Below are 21,855 nucleotides of genomic sequence, written 5' to 3' on the forward strand. Positions count from 1 at the left end.
TTAGTCAGCAGTCAACCTGGCACAGAGGGAGCATCACTGGGGAGAAAAACAGACACGTCCCCGCAGCTGCCTGAAGACAGAGCCCTGCGTGCAGGGGAAGCGAGCTTCACTTCCTACAAAACAGTCTCATGGGTTTAACTCCACACGTTAAGAGCTGTGACATCCGGGCCCCCCAGAAATGCAGGCACCCCTTTTCTGGTTCTGACCAAGCGGCCAAGCTAACACTTCACCCCTTCCATGCCCAGCCATAGCATCAGAAGTCTGGGCTGCAGGTGTAGAAATCTCTCTCCTGTGAACAGCACAGCAATTCTCTACACGTAAGTATTCTCAGGCAAGTTACATAACACAATCCCACAATGTCTTCAAAATACAACAGTAAGAAATGAATAGTATAGATGGACATGCTTTTGATGGACATGCCTTATCTTTGTCCTTAGAGGCCTCAGTTGCTGCTTGTAACATTTTCAACAACAGGACATCCGAGAATTCATCCTGGAAACTTTGTCCCATAAGCTCCCTGTGCCCCCCAAAAACAAAACAAAAGACCAGAATGAGGACTTGAGGGAAGGAGGGAGTGAGAGAGAGCACAAAATACAGGGTTCAAACATTCCCAGTTTGCAGAAAGAGCACAAAGTACTATCCCCCCGGGATGCGAGGCGGACATGCCTGAATTCTTCCCCAACAACTGCTCTGTACATGGAAGCAAGTAGAATACCAGCAAGAAGATTCGGGCACATTGTTTTTCCCTTGCTTGCTAGCTTTCTTTCTTCTACATGCAAGGAGCATTTTGTAAGGGAAGGGGGGCACAGGCTTGAGTAGGCTCAGCAGAGGAAGGATTCTACATGTTGTTTTGCTGTACATTTTACAGAGTGCAGGAGGCTCAAAGCGCTTCTATTTTGAAGTGGCATGTCCTCAGGTTTACAAATATATTATTATAAGCATATGTTAGGCGTCTGGAAAGCCAGTCCTGGGACTCTGGGAGTCTATGGGCAGGCATTCCTGCCAGTAGAAGTGGGCAGTGCAAAGCAAGCTTCCTCTTGTAGTGATTTCCATTTACTGGGGTCCCCTGAGCCAAGTAAGAAGGGCACAGCTCTTTGGACTTTGCCTACTCTTGCGTCTGGATAAATGTCAGATTGCACCACCTTTTGAAGCAAGCCCAACAAGTTTGCTTCAAAAACAGAAACGCTGCCAAATGGTGCCTGGATTCTCAGCAACAACCCAGTGTTTCTTGGGAGCAGATACTTATATAAATCGTCCTTGGGGTGCAGCTGGCGGACTCTGATGTCCAAGTATGTTGTGGGAATCAACTGTTGGAGGGAATAGGGTCTGAAACAAGCTAGGATCACTGGGGCAATTTCTCAGGACCCATGTGGAATGCCGAGACTTTCAAGAAATGGATTTTTTTTGGCGGTGGGGGGGGGGGGGGGGGGCTAAACTGCAACTCCTTGAAAAGGGATTGAAAACTTCTTACATGTACTGGGTAAAACAAGGGGATCAAAAGATGGGTTGCTGCAACTGGCACGCTTTTTTAAAAATGCATTCACTGGGCTGACTAATCACTTTTTCTCCAAGCACTCAGTGTAGTTTAAGACAAGGTAACATCTCAGTTCTAGGCTTGGGATGGCAGGATGGAGGAACAGGTACCTCAGACTGGTTTTGTCTGCAGACTTCACGAAGGAAAAGCAGGTGGGGGAAGGGGAGGGAAAAGGGGAAGTTCTCTTTTTCAAGAGCTGGCTCAGAGCTAGTCCAGATCATTTCTCTCCCTGGACACCCATGAAGCTGCCTTTTTAACTAAGCCAGATCACTGGTCCACCCAGATCAGGACTGTCTCCTTTGACTGTCAGTGTCAGGGCCTCACGCAGACCTCTTTCACACCACCTGCTCCTTGATTCGTTTAGCTGGAGATGCTGGGGATTGAACCTGGGACCTTTTGCACGCAAAGCAGATGCTCTACCACTGAGCCACTGCCCCACCTTACAAACTTGAATGAGTCAAGAGAAGGGGCAGATATTAGTATTCAGTATCTCCCCAGTTAGACATTCCCCTTTCTACTTGGTTCATTTTTTAAAAGGAAAAAATATTGTTCTTTAAGAAACCTAAATTTCGGTCTTAAAATCCACACAAGAGAATCCCATTGGGAAAGCTACCAAGCCCCTCCCCACTCCCCCGTTTGGTACCCACATATTGATGATCAGCGTGTCTGTCAGGTTCCCCAGGGACCACGCTGCTTTGGCACGGACATGTGGTGAACCGTCAGAGAATGAGTCGAGGATCACATTTGCTGCGTCAGTGACAAACATCACATCCTAAAGACAAGAGAGTAGTCATTATTACCGTTTGGCAGTTTTAATCCTACACCCTTCACCAAGGACCCATTCGCTGAGTGATTGGGTGGAGGTGGCGCTGAAGGTCTCTGACAGTGACTGGCTCTGCTATCTCCTGTCCTAGAGCAGCTGGGCAGTCAAAGAAGGGACCGGGGGTACTGTTACGGTTTGCTGGTTGCCAATGCACTGACTGTCCTTACCTGTTTTCTGTCTGCCACTGGGAAGAGGCCTGGTAGGGAGATGGAGCAGGACAGAACAAGCAGCGGCTAGGAAAGGAGAAGGCAGAAGCCGAAGAAAGGGGCAGGCAGACTGGAACAGGTTCATGGGAAAGGGGAGGAGAAGGCCAGAGAAAAGAGTCTGAAAGGAAGGAAAACTGGGAGACCAAATAAGCAGAGACGCATTTTGCAGAGGAAGCCTGAAGTTCACATACTAACTTGAAAGAAGCAGTCCAGTCTTGATCGGAGGCCTCTGGTTTTATGATAAGGCCCCAGGCTGCAGCAGACACCAGTCCTGCCGGATCAGGCTGAAGCCCTACCCGCTTTAGCAACGGGAAACCCGTAAGCAGGGCAGGAATGCAAACAGCCCTCTTCTTCCTGGTTTGTCTCCAGTACCAAGCAGCTTACTGCTTCGTAATTAATTGCCCTAGCTAAAAGCTGCTCTCGGGTCTGCCCCTTCGTGAATTTCTCTAATGTTTTCCAAAAGCTACATAAGCACTAAGAGGAAACTTGCTATCAGGCAAAATAACATTACGCTCAGGGGTCATTTCGTAGAAAAAGAGCGGGAGGAACTCATTAGCATAACTCATTAGCATATGCCACACCCCTTGCCATCACAGGAAGTGTGTCATTAGCATAACTGATTTGCATATGCCACCTATCCTGACTGTTTTGGACCCAACTCTGGCCATTCAGGGCCGAAATTGGGCCCAAAATGGTCAGGATTGGGCCGCTGCTGAGTGGGAGTGATCCACCACCCATCAGAAGCCCGATCCGGGCTGTTTCGGCCCCAATCTAGGCTGAAACGGGCCCAAAATGGCTGAGAGTCAGGTGGGCAGGGCCACCTGATATGAGACCTCTTTGGGGAACTACGTTCCTATGTGTTCCCCCTCGAAATGAGCCCTGATTACACTTAAATTAAATGTCACCCTAAAGTATCTTTGATCTGAATGATCTTTAATAGGGATGTGCGATTCAGGTTTCCAATTTGGGAAAAATACCCCACTTGGACCCGATTTGCAAAGAATCAAAGATTCCCAAAGCTATTTGTATAGCTTCGGGAAACTTCAGGTCAAGGAGTTTAAATGCCCGTTTTCCTGCTGCTGCACAGTGGCATGGAAAGGGGCATTTAAACCCCTGAATCAGCTGCTTGTCAGGGGTTTCCCCGACAAGCAGCTGAGTGCAGGCTGCGGGGCTTAAAATGCCCCTTTCCGTGCTGCTGGGGAGCGGCACGGAAAGGGGTATTTAAACCCCTGAACCAGTTGCTCGTCGGGGGGTTTCGTTGGGTGCAGCAGTCCAGCGGCACCACTCCTCACCGCTCTCGCATTGAGTGAAGAGAATGGTGGGGTGGTAGGCTTAAGCCTGTACTCCGCTGCCAGGCGCTCTGTTTGCCCGCTGCTGACGGGGCCAGGGAGTTCCCTGGCCCCGTCAGCAGTGGGCGAAGGCAGCGCCACTGGCATCGGGTGAAAAGGAGGCAGCGGTGGGGGTGCTAGTTTAAACTGGCCTCCCCTGCTCACTGACCCAATGCCGGGGAGACAGGGAATTCCCCTACCTCCCCCCCCCACCCCCATCGGGTTGAGAGGAAGCTGCGGGGAAGCTTTTCAGAGCGGGCCAAGAAGCAATTTCCGAAGTGGCTTGTCACTTCGGAAACTGTTTATTTCCGACTCTTTTTCCCGCTTTCTAATTTATGAATTGGGAAAACCAAATCTTTTTTTGCTATACACCCTTAATCTTTAACCATGCCCTGAAAGATCATTAATTGTGGATGGACTGCAGAAGATACCCCAACATTTCATTGGTCTCCAGATGCTGCAAAGCCTCCGTGTATGTTTCCATTTAACTGGCATATTAACTACTTAGAATCAAGAGCAATTACCTCACCCATTAATTGTGTGCTTACACTAATTACACCCCTATCATTAAATTATCTACTTTGCTATACTCCCTGGTGACCTCATGACGCTAATCTGCTCTCTTTTGTGACACGCTCCACTTGTCTACACTCCTGTCTTAACATTACAGATTTTCTTCTTTTAAAAAAATTTTCAGCTTCTGGCTAAAACAACGGAGCTTGCTTGCCAACACAGGATTTAGGGTTTGGACAAAGGAAGCGGCTTTCACACTGGGCTTGAGCAGGACCAGGAAAGGCAGGCCAAATCACCTGCCATTTTTGCAACAAGGGCATTCACAACCAGGCAGTGGGATGGGACAGTCCTAGGAAGGTAATCCAGCAGGAGCCCCCGTCCTTCAGAATCATGCTTTCTGATGTCGAGATGGCATCTTCCCTTGCCCGTATGAAGAAGCATGGCTTGAAGGGAGGGAGCTGGCTTAGGGTCTGGTACCCTGGCAATGAGGCTATGTGGCACTCCATGCATTGGCACTTCAACCAGGCTCAACAGTCTGTTCTTTCATCTGCTTAATCATACAAGACTTTCAATTCACTCAGGACATAAAACAAGCATTCATATTTTTGCCCATAGAAAAAGAGTTAGGTCCCCATAGCTATTTCGAGCCTGGTTGCTGGTACGCAAAAAAGGCTTAGTGAACACGTGAGAGAAGCAAAGATCAAGCAATACATGGACTGACAGTCAAGGGAAAGCTTCAAGGAGTACACACTGACAGAGTCCCCTCTTTACCAGGGACTGATAAAGACCCCATTTCTAACTTTTAGCCATGCGGGCCAACTATCCCTAATGGAATTTAGCCAGAAAAGCAGTGTTGGTTTAAGCTTGAGGAGCTGGTTGCCGTTCTGTCCGTAGGCTACCTCTTGCGTCTTGCTTGTAATGGAAGCGCTGGAGAGGGCAAGCAGCTGGACCACAGAAGCCTGACATCCAACCGCTACAGCGCCTCATGCTTGTTTACTTGCCTAGGGCAAAAATCACCCTCCAGACAACCAGGCTAAAAAGCTTTCCAAAAACTGGCTCCTTCTTTCGTTAAGCGTCCTCAAAGAGCTACCTAGACAGGCAAATGAAGCCAATGTACTGTGGACTATTATCTTGTTTGGAAATACTCGTACATCACAGTACAGTCAAGCCTGGCAATGTTGATTTAGGCACGAATAAAGACAGCAGTGGCTCCATTTGTCGCACGCACACACACATCCCCAAAAAATCTAAGAGAAAAAAAATTCCAGAATTGGACAGAGGAGGCTTGAGATTGAAACCTGACCTGCCGAAGACACGGGAAGAGAACATAGTCCCCAACGGCACGCGCTGCTGCAACTTTCACAGCTGGATTCTCGCTGTGGTTGAGCCCAAGCAGGACGGTGATGCACAGGATTTGCTTGTCGGCCTGAAACCAGCAAATGTGCGTGAGAGAGAAACCCTCCAGATACCCCACAGCCAGTCATGCAGCTAAAGGTCTCAGCCCCAGATCAACCGCTCACATTTTAAAAACAAACCTAAAGGGCCAAGGGATCTTCAGGACTGTCAGAGTAAGCTCTCCTTAGGTTGCAGTTGGTACAGGATTGACTGTCACTCACTGCAATGAACCGTGCTGGAGGGAAGTGAAAGAATGGGCCAGCACTGGGTACATATCTACACCACCTCAGGTAGCCAACGGATTACTGCAATTTGCATCAGGATACAAAGCCGGGAGCAGGGCCGAGCAGGGGAGTACCGCGGGGCTGGGGGGAAAGCCAGGCAGCTGAGAGACTGCTGCAAGCAGTCAACGGAAGTGCTCTTCTTAGGTACCATCTGAAGGAGATCCAGCCAGAGCTCTGAAGTTCTGAGGTGACAGAACAAGGCTCAAAGTAGTCTAAACCTTCCAGTGCAAGACAGACGGAACAGAGTGGAACAGGAATCTGAGCACACCTGAGAGTTCCTTTGGCCCTGCTACAATTTTGCCATGGACTGTACTATCTGGCTTCCAGAGCATAATGCTGAGAATGCCAGCTCTCTCTTTTTTAAAGTTTCTGCTACACCAGAGGGGATGCCAAAGGGTCCCATATACAGAAGGGACTGCTGCTTCTTCTAGCTTCTCTGAATTCAAACACTCTGGCATTTCTATCACAAGTTATACCCAGTGCTTTATAGTCCTGATGAGCCTCTTTGATTACGTCCCTTGCCCAAAATGGGTGAGGATTTTGGGTGCTAGCCTTTGCTTTTCGTTCTCAAAGGAATGCTAACCCACAAGTTAGCAGCGCGCTTACCGGTAAACTGCTGAACGCTTCTGGTAAGATCGAGGAGAGCGCATTGCAAGCACTGGTCTGAAGCCTTGAGTGCTGGGAGTTTTGCAGGGCACCAGGCAAGGGGCCATTCAGCATCCTAGTCCAGAAGGTGACAACCTACAGGGAGAACGAGAGGCTTGAGGCAAACATGCTCCGCCCCCTGTCATGAAGGGGGAGGAGCAAGAGCGAACATCATCATACAGCACGTTCACAGACAAACACGGGGTCTCCTCTAGCAAAGACCTATAGTTATTTTTAAAGAACAGGACTAAAGGCAGACATGGTTTCAACAGACAGAGCTTGCTAAATTAGACTGACTGCACACGTACCAGGTCAACAGGTACCCGCTGATCCGGAGCAACGGCTGAATCTGGCTTGTGCTGCTTTATTATCCCCATGCCAAGTTCATCCAAGAGCTGCCAAAAAAAAAGAGAGAAATAAAATGGCACCTGATTGTGACTCCTGCCCCCCATAAGTATTTCCAGCAGTGCATAGCCAATAGGGCACACACCAAAAATCCCATTTAGTACTATACTGTACAATATTTTGGCCCCATTAGATAGAAGTGGGCAGTTGTGAATAGGACGCAATTCAACAAAGACAAGTGCACAGTATTACATCTGGGCCACAAAAATGGGAAGCACAAATACTGGATGGGGGATACACTTCTGGGCAGTAGTGTATGTGAAAGAGATCTTGGGGTAAGAGTGGACTGTAAACTGAATATGAGCAGTCAGTGTGATGCGGTGGTAAAAAAGGCCAATTCAATCCTGGGTTGTATCAAAGGGGCCATAGCGTCGAAATCGCAGGAGGTCATAGCCCCTCTCTATACTGCTTTGGTCAGGCCGCACCTGGAGTATTGTGTGCAGTTCTGGAGGCCACTTCAAAAAGGATGTTGACAAAATCGAGAGGGTGCAGAGGAGAGCGATGAAGATGATCAGGGGTCTGAAGACTGAGCCCTATGAGGAAAGGCTGAGGGCCTTGGGAATGTTTAGTTTGGAGAAGAGGAGGTTGAGGGGGGACATGATTGCTCTCTTTAAATATCTGAAAGGCTGTCATTTGGAGGAGGGCAGGGAGCTGTTCGTTGGCAGCAGAGGACGCGAAGCGATGGGCTTAAATTACATGCACAAAGGTACCGGCTGGATATTAGGAAGAACTTTTTCACGGTCAGAGTAGTTCAAAAGTGGAACCAGCTGCCTAGGGAGGTGGTGAGCTCCCCCTCACTGGCAGTTTTCAAGAAGATGCTGGATGAGTATTTGTCAGAGATGCTTTAGGCTGATCCTGCACTGGGCAGGGGGTTGGACTAGATGGTCTGTATGGCCCCTTCCAACTCTATGATTCTATGATTCTAAGAGTGGGAAAAGTTTTTAAATGAAAGGATTCATTTAAATGTCCACTCCCTGACCAGTGAGAAACCTTGGATGAAGTGTGAACAACCAAACAAATTCTTCTGTCATGCCTGCCCTCAGAATAAAAGTCCTGAGCGCTCGATAGCCACTCCCAGCTGGCTCAGACACTGGCTGGATTAGCTGATGAACTTCAGGGTTTTAAAAGTGGAAGAATGTCTTAGAAATTGTAATTTATTTCTGAAGTCACAGCAACTGCTTTACGCCATTAGAAGTAGGGAGGAACCCATTGGAATTGTTTTCCCCCTTGGAGAAATGAAGGATTTTGTTCCTCTCTGTCTTGGAAGACTTAAAGGGGTACAGAAGGCAGTGTGTGTAGGGGGAGTCAAGAGTTAGAGTGCAGAGGGGACAGACTCCCCATAACAAGACCACTCCTTCCCTCGTAAATGATGTTGCCAGGGTCCAATAGCTCATCAGTGCCAGAAGCAGACAGCCACGCAAGTTACCACTTCTTGTCAGAACGGCTCCTATATCAAGCCATCACCTCCAGAAGATTAAAAAGGGGAGTGGTCAGCCAACCACGCATACTGCCCTGTTATATCACTCATCCACAGTATTTAACACGACAGCAGGCACTCCGCCTGTGGGCAACTCTGCCCCCCCCCCCCCCGGAAGCTCTCCTGGTGCCCTACTTTATCCGTTTTTAGGCATCAGGATGAAGTGTTTCTGTTCAGCCAGAGTTTTAACTAAATGTTACTTCATCTTAACAGTTAGCAATCTGATCCTGCATTCCCCACTGATTATCCTTTTATGACCGGCTTATGTCACAATTGTTTTAGGTAGCTGGCTTCACTGACTGTTTTAATGCATGCATTGGGAGTGGTTTTACTGCTGCTAGATTAGTTTTAATCAACTATTTTAATTGCTCATATGTTGCTTTTAAATATATTTATTTTTCTTATGTGTCTTTCCTCCCCCCTCATGTTAGGTGGCTCAGGTAGATTTGAGAAACAGAATATAAAAACAAACTACTTGGGTGAAGGGGGAGGAAAAGCAGGGAGAGTCGCGGTAATTTTGTAGGGAAAAAATATGCTTTGTTTTAAAAACATATTCTGTGCACAAAGATCTAAAAAGGAATCTGAAAGCATTCTTATAAATGAGCTACAGAATCTATGAAAGGACAGAACTGCATGGGAGGCCAACAACTGCAGCTGCCATTGAAAACCATGCCCAGTGCTGAATCTTGCGCTTCCTCCTACCCCCATGAGCAGCTAGTTGTGTGTCCCCTGATGGCCCTTGGGAGCTGGAGGGCCCAGGAACTTTGGGGTCTGATAGGGATTTGAGCTCCATGGGGTCAACAACCATAGCACACTCATCCTCTAAGGAGGACTCATCAGGCCTAGCCCTGGCCCTTTGCACTGCTGTGATGTCATTGTTGCCAGGCCACCACCTGCCTTGAGGGTAGTTCTGCTCCAAGATTCCTCCTGCAGCAGCTGGTCTGGCTTTCTGTTTCCAGTGGACCAAAGTCCTGCTTTCACGCCATCTTTTGCTTTTCCATACTTCCTGACTCAGTAGTCAGTTATGCCCACTGTGCTCCTTTTCCATTAGCCTGCCCACCCATCCCCTTGCCTGGATCAAGTAGCCCAAGGTACTGTGTGTGAGCATGGCTGACTCACATTCACGGCCAGGTGAGACTTACTCTGACAAAAACCTTGCTATAAAGAGGACATACTCCCGGAAGCAAGCGGCACATCCCTCCGGTAAAAGCACCCATTTTCCCTGTGAATTTGAGTACATATAATAGGCGGCGGGGTGGGTGGGGAGGACACCCCATCACTGAAGCTCTTACTTTTGCTGCGTGTAGCTGGATAGATGGATCCATTTCCTCCATGCATCTGCAAACAACTTCACCAAGCTCTAGCAAATAGCTTTGAGAAACTGAGAAATAGCCTCTGACAAGGAGAGCTAAGACCTGGTTTAGAAATTGGAGGGAAACAGAGAGGAAACATGGAATCAGGACTGTTAATAGCCACTTGCCTGGTTGCTTACAGGGAACTATTTTGGAGTGGGAGACACATCAGTCTGTTGGAGCAAAAAAGCAAAAGCGTCTTGCGGCAAACACATTTACTGTGGCAGAAGCTTTTGTGATCATGGAACTCCAGATGTATCAAAACCATGCCCCCCCCCCAACAAGTCATGACTAAGACATTCTCTCTTATCTCTATAATGACATAAACAGTCTATACTACAGCAGCGAGCTGAACTGCAAGATCACCAGGTGTACCCATCAATTCTCCCCCACATTCACCTGGGCCCAAGAGAATGAGAACAAGGCTATCCTGAGAAATGAGATATCACATTGAGGCTAGCTGCACCCCACTCAGAGATCGTTTTGCCTAGATAGTATTTATAAACCACTGGGATATTCGGTTACACCTCCGGGGGATTGCCCCTCTTTGTTAGTGATGTTTTAGACAGTGGACCCAGGCAGAGTGTTTCCCTGCCCCCCCACTACCTTTACTTCATTTCCCAGTTGCCACACAAAGCCTGGCATTCAGCTACACCACAGAATAGGCATTATCGACTTAACCAAACCTTCCAATTCAGTTTCAGGACACATCACTTCCAAAGCGACTGCAGGTAAGTGGGTAATAGGTAGGGTTGGTATCAGCCTGGAGAAAGTGTCCTGCCATTTTAATACAAACCTGAATTCATGGAAATGAGCAGCTGGTGCTTTTAACAGCATGGAGGTATAACATCGCTGGTAAACAACATCCCACTAAGCCTTTATTAAAGGGGCAGGTTGGGTTTTTTTTCTCCAGACTAGTGGCAACCCTAGTAAGAGGCCTGAGGGGTTAACGAGATCCTGTAAACTAAAGTTTCTTTAAAAAGAAATTATTATGAAGGGGAAAAAAGAGTACTTGAACTCATTACTACCTGTTTTAGCAACACAAGGTTGCGGATTGCTTCAAAAGTTAACTGCCCCTGTTTCAAAGCCAGATCTCCGTACTCTAACCAATTCTCAGCGGTTAATAACCTCCCCTACTCTGTTCAGTTTTGTAGCAGAAAAAGAGAGGGTTTTTTTGTTTTGTTTTTTTACTAACTCCCCAGGCTTAATCATTCCTCATGTGTCTTCCTACAATGACCAACTCTGGCTTCTCCTCTCCATAATCATACATAATCGTAATCCGCATGGCACACTTTAAGCCAGCGCTTCTGAATATTCATGCCGATCGGCTTGGGCTTCTGGGATTCTGCACTGCATGACCTTGAAGTCTGCTGTCTTATTTCAGACAAGCTGAGATGCGTCTCTTTGAAGGCATCTTCTGTGGGGGCTGGAGCCCATGTCACTTTTAAAAAAAATTCCAGTGCATGTGTTATAATATTGTAATGTTGAGACCCAGTGTGTCCACCATTCCCTTCCTTCTCCCTATCCCTGTATTTGCTGATTGGACAGTCCCGTGCCCACCGTTTATAATGTAAGGACTTAAAGATCTGCAGTCCATGAGCCACTTAAATCACATTCCTGAGGCAAGGCCATTTAAAATCAGCAAGGGAGCTTGAGCAGTTTAAGTAAAAGTTTGCAAAGTGCAACTGCAGTACTGAGGTCTGATTAGAAGACTGGATTCCCTCCCCCCATTCTCTCCCTCTCTCTTTCTGGCTTAGGTGTATTTTTTTAGCCGGTAACCCAGAGAGTTTTTAAAAGACTCCGAGTTCCCTCTTCCCACAATCATGGAGCAAACATTCCTCATCAGAAAATTTTAGAGCAACGGCTGCAGTGCCTGAAGGCCAAGCTCCAGAGGAAAGAGGTGAACTGGGCTGCTCCAACTGCACTGAGAACCGCTTAGTTTTATCCGCCCCCCAACCTCCTTTAAAGAAAGGAAAGTCTTTCTTTATGGGAGATGATGTCACAGCAATACGACCCTTCCCTTGTTTAAAAAAATAAAGAAGGTGTGTGTGTGTAGAGCTGGAGAGGGACAGAATGGTTTCCACCAATTGGCCAACCAATCAGTGAGCAGGGAAAGGAAAAGGGGGGGGGGAGCAGTACGGGGGAGCAGTAAGAATTCTGCACACGCACAAGATGCATCAGTGGTGACTCAACAGTGTTTTCAAAAAAAGTTGAAAACTTTCAACTAGATGAACATTTCAACTAGATGAACTTAGCGTTCCTCCAAAATATACATACTAAAAGCCTTAAATATCTACTGTAAAACTAAGTCACTGTGTCACCACCATGAGATCAAGAACCAAGCAGCCATCCAGACCCACCAACATACCTGCAACGACTCCAGCCGAACAGGAGACGGTTCATAGATGCTGGCAGGAGGTAAGTTCCCAGCATCGTTATCCGAGTAGCCATCTTCCCTGGGCAGCATTATGAGAGAGATGCAGAGCCGAATAAGCCAGCAGGGGTCTTCAGGTGCATTCTCTGTGCTAAGGGGAGGCTCCCCTGGGGCTTTTTTCTGCCATTCAGATGCTCCAGAAGAGCGTGGCGTGGCAGATCCACTACACTCAAGCCCTGAAGAGGTGGGCTGGTGCAGAAGTAATTGTACCTCTGGCAAAGGCACTTGAGCTGAAACAATGGATCCCAGCAGCGTGAGGCTCAACACTCGAACAGTAACATCTGGAAGGAAGAATAAAGGGCTCTTAATGCAGCCATAGGCTGCCTGCTCCACTGAAGGACCTATATAGGGGAAATCTACAAAGCAGAACTGTTGCATGTGTACACGCATGCAAGTACACAGGGCCCTTGCCACCTGCCAGCTGATAGTTTAAAGGGACCTGCTGCTTGCAAGGCAGGAAAGGGCCCTTTAAATTGTCAGATGCCCCTTTCCCTGCCACTGCTAAGTGGCCAGAAAGGGACATTTAAACCCCACGAACCACAAACTGGTTCGTAAACTGGCCCTAGTTCGTGCCAGTTTGTGGTTCGTGAAAATCCATGGACCTCATGGTTCGGTTTTTTTGTGGTTCGTGCCCATCTCTCTCTCTCTCTCTCTCTCTCTCTCTCACACACACACACACACACTTCAAACTTTGTGCATACCTTTATGCCTAATATACGGCTTTATCTGATTCCATACTCTGGTCAGCAGCCCAGGCTTTAAGCGGCTGTATGGTGCATTCGATATCAGATTGGCCAGGCACTGTTAACATGCAAGAAACATTAGAAAAAAGATAATTTTTTTCTTTTAATTTTAAGCTTGGATCTCCTACTGTCTTGGGAGGTTCAGGGCAGAGTGGACGTGACCATGCCAAAACTGAATTAATTTTCTGACGCAGCAGAACTTCAGGTTGAACATCTAAATTTTTGGGAATGAGTAGTAGCTACAGGAGGACTCTCCCAGGCAAAGGTAATGTCTAATTACTTCTTTATTCCTTCCTATAGGTTTGTCTGGCATCTAAATAAAAAGCTTTATGAACTCCAACTATGGAGGCCAGTTCAGAAATGCAGCAGTTTCCATGTGAACACCTCGAGGGTACGCAGGGCTGCAGCTCTGTTTGAAGCAGTGCTTCATTGTGGGAGCCTAGACATTCACCTATGCAGAAGCTCCAGTTCACTTTCCACAAAAGCAGAGGCCTCCATCCCTCCTGAGGCACTCATGAACCAACTTCTGGTTTGCATTTTTTTTTTAAAAAGCAAGCTTCTAGTTTACATGGTTGTGCAGTCCCTCCTTGATAACAGCTTATTTTCTTATCCCATAAGCTATACTGGTTCCCTTTCAAACACGCTAGTAGTCACTTGCAAAATACATATTTCTCCTGCCAAACAATGTACCTTGATTATCTGGGTGAGATTTTGATAAGAGGATTCAGCCACCAGGGCCAGCAGCAAACAGCGATGAAGCTCTCGGATGCTGGAAGCAATGGTAACTGAAAAGGGAGTGAAAGCCCTCTTGTGGTCGTTGGCATCTTCTGCAATAGAAAGGAACTGCTTGGAGCCTTCCAAGATAGCCGAAAGGGCTTGAAGAGCACAGGCACGTGTCTGAAACAGGAAGAAGTGTTCTGAGTAAAGGCAAAAACACAAGTGGCAGAGCACATCAGGGTGGCGGATGGGGAGAAAGGGGCCATCCAAGGGGCTCCAAAAGCTTTGAGGAACCAAGACTGAAATAAGAACAACTCTCACTCCTGCCAGGGAAAGCTCTTACCTTTGGAGAAGGATCTTTTAAAGCAATAGTAATCAATGACAGTGATTGTGGACTTCCTATGCCAGGTGTGTCAGGTACAAATGCTGGCCAGTAGCCATAGAGGACTTTCTTCTCTATTGACTTTACAGTGGAAAGCAAGCAGATTAAAGCCCCTTGACGAACTGCAGCTTGGAAAGACCTTTCACAAAGAAAATCCAAAACCAAAATAGAAGAGTGTTAAATAGGAGCACGAAAATAACACATAACACTACACATATAATGTTGTAACTCTGAATACTAGAATTGCTACTTTATTTGAGAGCCAGTTTGGTGTAGTGGTTAAGAGCATGGGACTCTAATCTGGAGAGCCGGGTTTGATTCCCCACTCCTCCACGAAGCCAGCTGGGTGACCTTGGGCGAGTCACAGTTCTCTGGAGCTCTCTCAGCCCCATCCACCTCACAGGGTGATGGTTGTGGGGTAATAATAACACTTTGTAAACCGCTCTGAGTGGGCATTAAGTTGTCCTGAAGGGCGGTATATAAATCGAATGTTATTATTATTATTTATTTTTATTTATTTATTAAAGCATTTGCTGCTAGCGCTATTATAATTATAAAGACAGTCTGTTCAAATGCATCTGACGAAGAGAGCTGTGGCTCTCAAAAGCTTATGCTACAATAAAGTTGGTTAGTCTTAAAGGTACTACTGGACTCTTTACTATTTTGCTACTACAGACTAACACAGCTAACTCCTCTGGATCTACGTTCAAATACAATTCCTTTGGTTTACTAAAAATGTGTTCAGCATTTTCAATTTGTATTTTTTTTACTTCCTTGGTAGAAAAATCTATGTTCGAAGAAAACTGAGGATGCAGCAGTTTTCAGCTCTCCCATGTCATACTGAGTATATTCACAATTTTGCTTTGAGAAAACTAAGGCATTTATTCTTTTAAATTTCATAAGTATGCCTAATTATACAATTTTATATGGTAAGTTAGAAATTATGTATTTTATATTAATGCACTAAAATAAGTTTAGTTTTGATAAGAATTTTGATCAGAAAGAATTTTACTTTGCCCCAAGATTTCCATTTTTTCAAAACACCTCTCCCTCCCCCGGTTTCAAAATTTCAAGACCAAATCCTTTTAATCCACTGAAAACTGCACACAGCTGAAGAAACACTTGGGATACAGCAAAGTTAGCCAACCATTCTGTCAGGCTCTGCCAGTTAGATCCCCAGATACTTCACTGTAGACACTCCAAGAGTCCAGTTAAAGTTTCTTTATTAGAGATCCAGTGAGCCCCGTGGTGCAGAGTGGTAAGATGCAGTACTGCAGTCCAAGCTCTGCTCACGACCTGAGTTTGATCCTGACGGAAGCCAGGCTCAAGTAGCCAGCTCAAGGTTGACTCAGCCTTCCATCCATCCGGTGTCGGTAAAATGAGTACCCAGTTTCCTGGGAGTAAAGTGCAGATGACTGGGGAAGGCAATAGCAAACCACCCCGTAACAAAAGTCTGCCAAGAAAACGTCGTGATGCGACGTCCCCCCATGGGTCAGTAATGAGTCAGTGCTTGCACAGGGGACTACCTTTACCTTTTAAGTATCAGTATCCATCAGTATCAGTATCAGCACTCAGACTACAGCATTGGCAGAAGTGACGAAAAGGGGGAAAGCAATGCTAGTTATAGGGTAAGGCCCCTGCCCTGGGATAAGGACCGTTAGAATTTAGGCGCATAGGGCCTAGACGGAGCGATGGGGTAGGGGGGAGGGGAAGAAGAGGATGAGCTCATTCCATGTTTCAGGGAGATACGGCTCTGACTGGCACTTCAAGGACACTTTCCCCTGCCAGCTGAGAAAGTGAAAGTAGCCACCTGCAAGATAAGCAATTCGCAGCTACACAGTTACCCAGCTACACGATAGTCCTCCACACATTCTCAGAGGTCCAGAATATAACAGAGTGTAATAGACATACATGGCAGATAAGCAGGGTGCATCTGACATATTCCCAGAAAGGTTTACCATGTGCTGTAAGAAAATGGTTCAGAGAGGTGTCTTGGTAAAGGGACAGAGACTTTAGACTATGCTGGTACTACTGGGTACTGTCTGTTGATATATATATGCTCCTACTAAGTAGTTTCCACATTGTTTAATGTCATGTCAAATTACTTCAGCAATGTTTCATTTATGTATTCCCATAATTGAATTTTTGCCTCTTTTCAAATTTCTGCTATGCGTACACCTATTGTATTGACGACTGAATGTCCCAGCTGTTGATCGTATTGCCTTACACTGTGTAATCTGCCCTGAGTCTCAGTGAAACGGGCAGATAATAAATAAATAAAATAAACAAATAAATGTGGCATTCCTTAGAACACCCTTCAGGCACCTTCACTTGCTGCATGTTTTAACACCATGCACTGTTTTTTTAAAGTAGCTGAATGCTTATGATGTTTCTATGTCCTTATAGATTTTGTTAGCTACCTGAAGTCTGAGGAATCTAAATATTTTACATAAAATTAAATTAATTGCATTAATATTGTGGCAAAATGGAGAACATCACCTCACTCTGCTGCCACTTGTTCTGCCCAGGTGTTTCTCTGTTGCCTACCAGGTGTTTCTACCTCCTTTCTGCTGCCACTAGTCTCAGCTTTTGTTTAAACAGCACATCTGAGTATGCAGTATCAGCTTTACCAAAGCATACAATGAAGTCCTAGTTTAAGGACAAATCACTTCCTGGTAAGTGGGCGATAGGCATGAGAGATTAACAGGATACTGTAAACCAGTTTATTATGAAAAACATCATAAAACATTGTAACTTATATCATATCTGTTTCAGCAACACGAACAAATAGACTTACCGCACAATCCTAAGCAAAGTTACTTCAGTCTAACTCTGCTTAGGATTGGACTGCTAATCAGAAGTTCACAAACATACCCTCTTTACCTATGCTACTCAAGCAGCTAGATTATCTGTAATAAATCACGATGATCCACCAAATTCTAAACTATTAACTGTCACCTTTTCTATAAAAACTTGTAACAGCAAAAGCCTCTCTCTCGCTAACTTCCTAGACTTCAGCCAGTGCACTCCCAGGTTTTGACTCCCTCCCTACACTTCATCACTCCTGTTAGCCTTGGCCCTCAATTGCCCTCCTTCAACTGACAACTGCAGCCTCTTCCCTCGAAGATTCCAAAGGTTAGAATGAATGCTAGACAGATTCTAAAAGATTCTAACTGCATGGAGTGTTACGCATTCAATGAATCATATGCCAGTGTCAGTCCCTGGCAGTTAGATCCCCAAGTCCCTCACAGCAAGCACTCAGGTGCATTGGTTGAAGTAACTTTTGTTAGAGATCCATACAGTTCAAGGTGTTCACACCAAGGTAGCAATTGGCAGACGTGACTATTAAAAAATGGACACTACTAATGATAGGGAAACTTCCCGCCCTTTAGATCCATTGACATTTGGCGAGAAAACCCCAAAGAGTAACATGGGAACTGATTAGTTTAGGCTAGACAGAGTACAGAATGAAATCATCTTAGTCTCTGAGAAAAGATACATTGCTCGCTGCCCGCAGCTTGCATTGAAGGGCACTTGCTACAGAAGCGAAAGTAAATACATTTGATAGATAACAGACAGCTCAGTGCATTGTAAGTTAGCAATTTACACACACTCGGATGATTTATACAGAAGACAACCTTAGCAAACAGTTATGATCAACACAAAATGCATAACACAATATTGGCAGGTATGATGGCATACATGACAGCCAGTTCACTTCCAATCAGACTCCTGTATTACAGTTTCAACAAAGAGAACTAAGCCTCCCTCCTAATCATATGCATTAAAAACCTTATGTATATCTAAAAATGTTAGCCATATTCTCCTTCCTCGCTCCCCTCCCCAACCAGGTTCTGTGAACATGTTACAAGGTGCAGAAAATAAGCAGAGCCAGAGCTAATGGGCATATATATTGCAATCTATTGTTCTGACCCTGACCTAGATAGCCCAGGTGAGCCTGATCTTGTCAGATCTCAGAAGCTAAGCAGTGTTGGCCTTGGTAAGTAATTGGATAGGAGACGTCCAATGAAGACCAGGGTTGCAGAGGCAGGCAATGGCAAACCACCTCTGTTAGTCTCTTGCCATGAAACCCTCACAAGAGGTCACCATAAGTCAACTATGACCAGGGGTGTGCAAAAAAAAAAAAAATACAGGTTTCCCGCTTTGGAATTTCCAAAGTGGGAAAAAGAGTCACCTGAAGCTGAACGCTCCAATCAGCTGAAGCTGAAAGGGGCGCCTTCAAACCCCGTGGCTGGCTTCAGCTGACTGGTGGAGGAGAGGGCTCCCCTGTTGGTCAACTGAAGCCAGCCATGGGGTTTGAATTTAATGCACCTGAAAGGGGCACTTTCAAACCCCTCGGCTGGCTCCAGCTGACCAGTAGAGCAGGGGGCTCCTCCTCTACCAGTCAGCTGGAGGAAGCCGCAAGGTTTGAAAGTGCCCCGAAGCTACCTGAATCACTTCGGAAAGCTTTGATTCGGCATTTCCAAATTGGGGCCAGCATGCATTATGAATCGGGTTCAATTCAGGTATTTATCCCAAATCAGAAACCCAACTTGCACACCCCTAACTAAGACTTGTGGGCACTCTCCACTCTCATTCTATTGTTCTGGTGTATTGCTTGTGAAAACTTCAATAAACTTTGAATCTGCCCACCATACATGGCACTAGCATTAAGTACTAATCAAACAAGAGAATCTAATGACATAAAGCTGAATGCTTGGAAAACTTTCACATATTTGCAGTCACAAACCTTGTTTTGCTCTGCATTCCACATTCAGCATCCGAATACTCCGAATCACTGCTGCTGATTCTTTTGTAGCTCTGTGTGTGTGAAGGAAAATTATCTTTCAAGGGTGTTGTGCGTGTCTCATCCACTGACAGTCTCCAAATATCCAGGCCAGGATTTTGCTGTGCATCTCCAGAGAACGTGGGTTTCTCACTTCCTCTGCTGCATTCTTCATCATCTTTTAGCTCTCCTTCTTGCTTCCCCTTCTTTTGCTTTGCCTTGGGTTTTTTCCTTCTGCTCTATGGGATGGAGTAAAAATGCACAACTGAAATCTTCTACAGAAAGAGGTAATGCAACATAAGAATTACACACTCAGGTCTATCAGATTGCTTGAAAAAAGTGACTGAAAGAAGTTCTTTGCTTTTAAAGACTGGACAGCCACATGTACCCCAACTTCCTCTAAACTTTTGGATACATTTTAAGTTGTTTTTCTGGACTTATGAAACCAATGCAAAGCACTCTCCTAAAGCAATCAGCACACATTTGCTCAATAACTATGACCACTCTGTAAAGCAGGTCAGCATTGTTACCACACCGCTGAGGACAGTGACTGCTTTGAGTCTCCGTTGCACAAAAACACAGAATACAAATGAAGCAAGCAATTAAATAAATAAACTGTGCTTCAAAATGGTAACAGGGCTCAGCAAGCACATGCGAGTTTGCCCCATTTGTTCTGGGTGCAGTATTTCAATAATCCTTAAGTGTCAGGTATATGCAAACAGGAAGACAATACAGAAAGTTTACCACTGGCGGCTTCAAACTGGCCACTTCAGACTTCTCTTGTTCAACTTGTGACCTGCTGTCATACTGCGGAAGCAGTGTTGGGTACAAGATAGCTGGTATTTCTATGTTCACTCCAGGTAGCCCATGAAACATGCATTTCTAAATTAGCAACAAAAAAATTAACTTTGTTATAATGCAATGGGTGCACATGAGAGAAAGATTGAGATTCAGTTGGTCCATTTTATTGCAATACACCACAGTCATCTTTTCCACACACACATCCTTTATCACCTCAAGATGGCACCAGTGAAGCCAGAATAAGCAGAAAATGCATTAACGTTCTTAGGATTTATACAAACTGGACCAAAGGGGCCTGAACGAGAGTTGTGTAATGTAGTGGTTAATGTCAGACTAGGATCTGGGACGCCTGGGTTCCAATCTCTGTTCTGCCATGGAAACTTACTGGGTGATCTTGAGGCAGCTGCAAAGTCTTAGCTTGGCTCACCTCTCAGGGTTGTCATGGATATAAGATGGAGAAAATGGGCTTAAAATGAAGTACAAATAAATAAAAATCATCATCATGTTGGCACGCCCAGGCTGGTAAGAATAGCCTGATGGTGGTAACAGAACAGCACATAATCATCATGTCAGAAATTACTTGGGACTCATTTAGTCCATCCTGCAACAGAAATGTTTTGGAGACTGAAAATGATGCCCCTTAACTTAGAAAGGTGTTATTCCAAGTCCTTGTAATTAAAAAATACACACTCTGGGGACTTATTGCAAGGATGAGTTATTGTAGGGCTGAAAACTTTACACTGGCACAGAAAAAGAAAAGTATGTTGTAGAATTCACTTTCTTGTGAATCTCATTTTTAAAAAACAAGTTTCTAGAACTTATGGTTATACAGATATGATCGCACGTATGTAGGCAACGCCTGCTTAGGTCTCACAAAGTGATGCCGGCTAAAACTGCCAATAATTAGAAGTTGTGTTCCAAAGCTAGTCCAATGCTCCATTACATGATTTTGGTTCAGTAATTTCCTGCACCGAGAAAAAATTTTTTTTTCCTACATGCGACACAAAGGAAGTTCAACAACAGGCCTGATTCAGACTGAATACAGTATGTGCCCAGCTGCATAGGTCGGAATTCAGACATTCTTTTAAGCCTGTTAGCACCAAGAAGGGAAATTTGTCCTAAAAAAAACTCCACAATTTACATTTAAACTTCCACTGAATTTGGGTAAATTGTGAAGAGCTCATTGGGCTAAAGATGATTTCAAAATATGACCATCTCCATCAAGTTTAGTTGATATTAATTCAAAGGATTAGACCAACTCATGGAGGATAAGTCTGTCAACAGCTATTAGGAATGAGGCTAAATAGAACCTGCATGTTCAGAGGCAGCATGCCACTAAATACCAGTTGCGAGGTAAACTGAAAGGAAAAAGCGATTGCCCATGCCAAGTTATTTATTTATTTAAAAGATGCTGTTTAATCCCACCTTTCCACCCTCATAGGGCCACCAAGGTCAGCTAACAAAATCAGTACACAAATCTCATCCCGGAATACTGGGAACTTACATTGTGGAGCTATGTTTTATGCTGCTGAACTTGGATCTTGGGATTCTTTGATTTTACTGTTTTATTTATTGTATTTATTTGTACTTTGTAATTCACCCTGAGCCCGCTTGTGAGGAGGGAGGACTATCAATTTAATAAATAATAATAATATATATCAGTAAAACAATTTAAAACCAGGGCTTAAAATAAACACAAAAAATAAAAACAGTTAAAATATTGGGGAAAGAGGAGGGATCATTGAGGGAATGCCAAGGGAACTGAAAGGTATTGTTAGTTAGTGAGCTTCCTTAAAGGATCTGGCTGGCCACTGCAGGAAACAGGATGCAGAACTGGACGGACTTTTCATTGGCACGTACTGCTGAGCTAGAAGGCAAGAGCAATGGTCTGGCTCAATATATAGCAGCTTGACATCTCCTACACACATATTATAGCCAGAAGCAGGCACTGTGTTTTGTATGAAACAGGTAAGACATTCAGTCTCTAGCATGTCTAGCTGAAAGAATCTTACATACCAGAACTGTGTCTG

The 21,855-nt window shown here is 45.3% G+C and overlaps 1 protein-coding gene across 1 annotated transcript in view; it reads right to left on the reverse strand.

Moving 5' to 3' along the window:
- Positions 1 to 21,855, reverse strand: part of HEATR6 (HEAT repeat containing 6) — a 41,632-nt gene that overhangs the window by 4,623 nt on the left and 15,154 nt on the right. Inside the window, exons 7-18 of the mRNA XM_055001732.1 lie at positions 19,769 to 19,906; positions 18,989 to 19,263; positions 14,200 to 14,377; positions 13,830 to 14,036; positions 13,098 to 13,197; positions 12,331 to 12,677; positions 9,903 to 10,025; positions 7,037 to 7,123; positions 6,690 to 6,824; positions 5,708 to 5,830; positions 2,182 to 2,306; positions 421 to 517 (exon numbers count right to left, since the gene is read on the reverse strand). Coding sequence (XP_054857707.1) covers positions 421 to 517; positions 2,182 to 2,306; positions 5,708 to 5,830; positions 6,690 to 6,824; positions 7,037 to 7,123; positions 9,903 to 10,025; positions 12,331 to 12,677; positions 13,098 to 13,197; positions 13,830 to 14,036; positions 14,200 to 14,377; positions 18,989 to 19,263; positions 19,769 to 19,906 — 1,935 coding nt within the window. The remainder of the gene's footprint in view (positions 1 to 420; positions 518 to 2,181; positions 2,307 to 5,707; positions 5,831 to 6,689; positions 6,825 to 7,036; positions 7,124 to 9,902; positions 10,026 to 12,330; positions 12,678 to 13,097; positions 13,198 to 13,829; positions 14,037 to 14,199; positions 14,378 to 18,988; positions 19,264 to 19,768; positions 19,907 to 21,855) is intronic.

The sequence above is a fragment of the Eublepharis macularius genome, chromosome 17, assembly GCF_028583425.1.
Source record: "Eublepharis macularius isolate TG4126 chromosome 17, MPM_Emac_v1.0, whole genome shotgun sequence".
Classification (NCBI taxonomy): domain Eukaryota; kingdom Metazoa; phylum Chordata; class Lepidosauria; order Squamata; family Eublepharidae; genus Eublepharis; species Eublepharis macularius.